Source organism: Coturnix japonica, chromosome 17 (genome assembly GCF_054131305.1).
Source record: "Coturnix japonica strain WE chromosome 17, WE-NBRP24, whole genome shotgun sequence".
NCBI lineage: Eukaryota > Metazoa > Chordata > Aves > Galliformes > Phasianidae > Coturnix > Coturnix japonica.
The window spans coordinates 2,620,781-2,625,078 of NC_140679.1; the positions used below are offsets into that span (position 1 = coordinate 2,620,781).

Here is a 4,298-nt window from a genome sequence, read left to right on the forward strand (position 1 = left end):
TGCACAGAGGATCCAAGAAGACTTGGCCCACCTTCTTCATTACAATGGGCTGCACGAAAAGAAAGGAACCGAAGCTTGAAACACATCTCATGTGAGCACAGGGTTGATCATAAGCATCAAGCCCTCTTTATTCCTCTGCCATGGGAGATGCAAAAACAAAGAAGTGGCTTCTGTGGGTGGGCCTAATTTTTTAACAAGTTACCACGTGGTTCTTGCTCCAAATTTTAGGTGTTTGTCTTTGTAATGTCTATTGCAAACACTGTAATTTTCTAGCAGCCAGGTACATAGGAGGCAAAAGCACTAATAACGTGACATCACTATTTTTCTTCCATAGCAACACCCCCCTACACCCTTTACACAACAGGTTATAAGTCTGTAAAACTCTGCATTTTACAGTGCCATAAAACTCCTCCAGCTGTTATAAATATATCGTTTTAACCACCCGCATTTAAAAAATGAAACAAAAATACCACTGAAAAGTTCAATGCTTTTTCTTCTCCACATTCAATTGCATTAACTTTTCCCCTGCTGGCCTCCCAGACCCACTGCTGGGCTGGCAGACTTCCATGGCAAGCAGGGGAACATTCAGGATGCACGCAGGCTGTGTGTTGGTACAAAAACATCCATTTTGCTGTGAGAGATGTCCAGTGGTGGTGAACTTTTACTAAAAGGATGCATCTGGCTTGTTTGCCAACACTGCAGGTGTGAACTGTCTGGTTGGATCCAGGGCCATTGGCCAAGGATCTGTGGGGACTGAATCCCTGTGAGTGCAGGAAGGAGGGAGGAGATTGTCACTGGTGTATCTGCATCCTAATTGCAGGCGTAAGGACTGGTGCTGCGACAGCTGGGTATGACTCCACCTCAAGGCCATTCTAAACTTCTCATTGATGCATTATGTCCTTTGGGGGATATTTCCTTTAGTCAGCTACTTGGGCAGCTGGAAGTGGGCAAGACTCCACTGAAGCACAAGGTAAGGGCTGGGGAAGAGGCAGAAGCTCTGCACTCTCAGGATGGAAACGTGATGGTCTTTGAGGTTCTTTTCAACCCAGGCCATTTAATGATTTGGGAGAGCTTGTCCTGGGACAGAGCTGTCACTTGGCACTCCTCAGTGATGCTTGCATCAAAAGGGTTCTGTATTTCTGTTCTGAATTATGTTGGTTCAAGCAGTGCCTATAAAATAGCAAATCAGAGCTGCTCTATGTGAAAGCAGTGGAAGTTTTGCTACCAGTTTGAATTTGGTACAGATACTTCAACAGATGTCCATGGATTTTCTTTCCTGAACCAAAAAAGGGAGCATCTCACCCTAAGCTTGTGCATTCAGTGGAAAGAGATGCTAATCATAGTCCTCAATCACCAGTACCTGCCATACTGAATAAAATACAGTCCCTGTTGTTGCTTCTGCTGAAGCTGAAACACGCCAGAGCAGGGATTGTCTCTCGTATTGCACAGAGATGAGTGTAACAAGAGCCCTGACCTCAGCTTAGACTTGATGGAGCCCTACTTTGCTGGACTGCACACTTAACAGGCACTGGGAAGGCTTCTGATTTGTTCCTTTTCATGCACATTATTATTATTTATATTTTTCTTGCCAGTGCTTGAAGCCATCGTGACAGCATATTGGGCAATGACAGGATAATTGTTTGTTTTATTGATTATAAATCATTCTGCATCTCTCTGTGATTTATAGCATTTAAAATACTTTCTCCTTTCCTCTCTTTCTCCTGCCATGAGGGCAGTGTCACTTTAACCGGTGAAGTGAGCCATGCCAAAGGGAAGGTGGTGTGGCGCAGGAAAGCAGTTGAGATCAAACCCAGCAAACATTTCCAGATTCATGAGGAAGGGGTCAGAAGAACCATGACAATAACAGGGATCTGGGCTGAGGATGAGGGAGAGTACTTCTGTGAGTCCAGAGATGAGAAGAGCAGCATTACCATCACCCCCAAAGGTATGTCTCTGGAAATGAAGGCTGACAGTGTGGAAAGATCCATGGCTTCCCTCATCAGCCATTACAACACTGCAAAGCTGAGTTTATTTGTGTGTTTATGCTGTTCTCTGTGTTAACAACCAAGTACAAAACTTGTCTTTCTCTCTAAATAGCTGTGGAAGAACTGCTGCTGAAGAGCACAGCTGTTAAATCAGCCTTCAAGGCTGGAATTAAGCATCCCAAATGTAAGATGGGATTTTTTTTACCCCTTCTTTGCCTCTTTTCTTCTTGCATCTTTGTAGATGCAAGGAGGATCTCCTCTACAGGCAGGAGATGTGAGTGTGAGTTATGGTGATCACTTACTGCGAGTCATAAAATCTGATGCTTCCAAAAAAATCATTGACTCTGTTGGCTCTTTGAAGGTGCTCATACATAAAGGAGCTCATACACTTAGGGACACATCGTTTATGTGCTCCTAAGTGGTTTCTTCTTCTCCATCAGCTCCCAGGGTGGTGAAATTTGTTATGAGCCTCAACAACGTGATTTCTGAAGAAGGCAAAGAGGCTGTGTTCAAGTGCACTGTTTCTCCCAGTGATGCTGTGGTCACCTGGTTCAGGAATGGCGTCAAGATTGAAGCCAGTAAGAAATACATGATCTCACAGAAGGACACCAACCACAGCCTCACCATCACCAATCTGACACTGGAAGATGCAGCTGAAATCTCTGCCAATGCTGAGGGCGTAGAAAGCACAGCCAATCTCAGAGTCCGAGGTAAAGGGCTGTAATGCCCCATTGATAGGCTGTCACTGGAGCTGTGTTTTGTGGGTTTCATGTTGTCTTTCCTCTGATTACGGTGACGAGATGGAATTTTGCTTCCTTAAATAGGGTTCCCCTGAATGCACTGGGACTGGAACCACCATTTAAATTCTTTCTAAAAAAAACTGTTTTGTGGATTCTCTGTGTTCTTACTATTATTTCTTCTCATTTATCAGAGGCCTCAATCTCATTCAAGAAGAAACTGGAGCCTAAAACTGTTGAAGAGAGAGACACAGTGACCCTGGAGGTAGAGCTGATAAAGCCTGCAGAAGTCAAGTGGATGAGGAACAGCATTGTATTGAAGCCCAATGCATATGTTGATAGTTAAGGACATCTCCTTTGCAGACAGGGGCTTTTACTGCTGCGAGAGTCCTGACGACAAGACCCAAGCCAAGATCAATGTGGAAAGTAAGTGGAATGATTGCAAGGTCTGTAAAGACACTGGATGTGATTTGAACTCGGATTCAGGTCTTCTTTATTATCACAGTGGCTACTGCCAGCCCTATTTGACATGGGGGCAGGGAGATACAGCCCTGGGCTTGGACACCATTGTAATGCTTGAAATAAGGTGAAAGAGAGGGCAGTCTTCCCAGCAGCCCTCAGCCATGTCATTGACATAAGCTCTTAGCTGATTCTCCTCTGGAATTTCTCACTCTGGTGCAGTCTGTTTTTCTTCATCTGTAAGGCTATTAGCAACCTATTCCCTGCTTACCATCTGTTCTTCTCTACAAAGCACGTCTTTCAAAGCATCTCTTTATAATCAGTCAGAGTTAAAAGAAAAAATAAAAATAAAAACACAACAGTGCATCTATCTATGGATGATTTCCTTTCAAGTAAGCTAATGGTGCCTCAGCTGTAGCCCTGTACTTCTGTCCTATTTCCTGCATCCTTTTGTCGTGTTTGCTACGGAATGGACAAGGACAGAATTTAAGGTCTATCTGATTTTTGTCTACAAAGCCCCTGCCACCAATTGCTGCTGTGTAGATCATAAACAGGTACTGAAAGGCTTGATAGCAGGCTTTGAGTACATAAAAGGCTCTTAGAAAGTGGAAGCAAACAATCTGTTCTCTGTGCAGAAATAATGGACTTAAATTGCAATGACAAAGATGCAAGTTACACAACAGAAAAGCTTTTTAATGGCTGGATGACTGGATAAGTCATTTGGAGGGGCTTTGAAGCCTTCACTGTGGGTTTCAGAAAAGGTTAGTGAAATATGTGGCGCACAAAGAGCTGAGCATGTCCTGGAGCAATGGAGAAGGGCTGGATGATTTTTGCGGGTATTTTCAGCCATAGAATTTTGTGTTCTGGTGGTGTCAGTACATTCCTTCGTACAACATGGATGGGTTGGTTTGTTGCATTGGTTCAGACTTTTGTACTAGGAGCTCAGCAGTGGTTAAAGCTCACACTTCTGCAAAGTAAACAAGCTCCTGCAATTTGTCTCTACTCTGTTTTAGCTGTGGATTAGCTTGACAGTTCCCTTCCATAAGCTTTATGGTTCCCTTCTGTAAGTCTACTTAGATAGAGTGAGTTGCTTAACTTGAAGTCTTGCTCCAGGATT

The 4,298-nt window shown here is 43.8% G+C and overlaps 1 protein-coding gene across 1 annotated transcript; it reads left to right on the top strand.

Moving 5' to 3' along the window:
* The first annotated feature begins 1,473 nt into the window (after positions 1–1,473).
* Positions 1,474–3,933, top strand: LOC146758015 (obscurin-like protein 1). The gene is made up of 2 exons (XM_085518677.1): positions 1,474–2,695; positions 2,917–3,933. The coding sequence occupies exons 1-2, from the start codon at positions 2,449–2,451 to the stop codon at positions 3,066–3,068; spliced, it is 399 nt and encodes a 132-aa protein (XP_085374803.1). The 5' UTR covers positions 1,474–2,448; the 3' UTR covers positions 3,069–3,933.
* Positions 3,934–4,298: the final 365 nt, after the last annotated feature.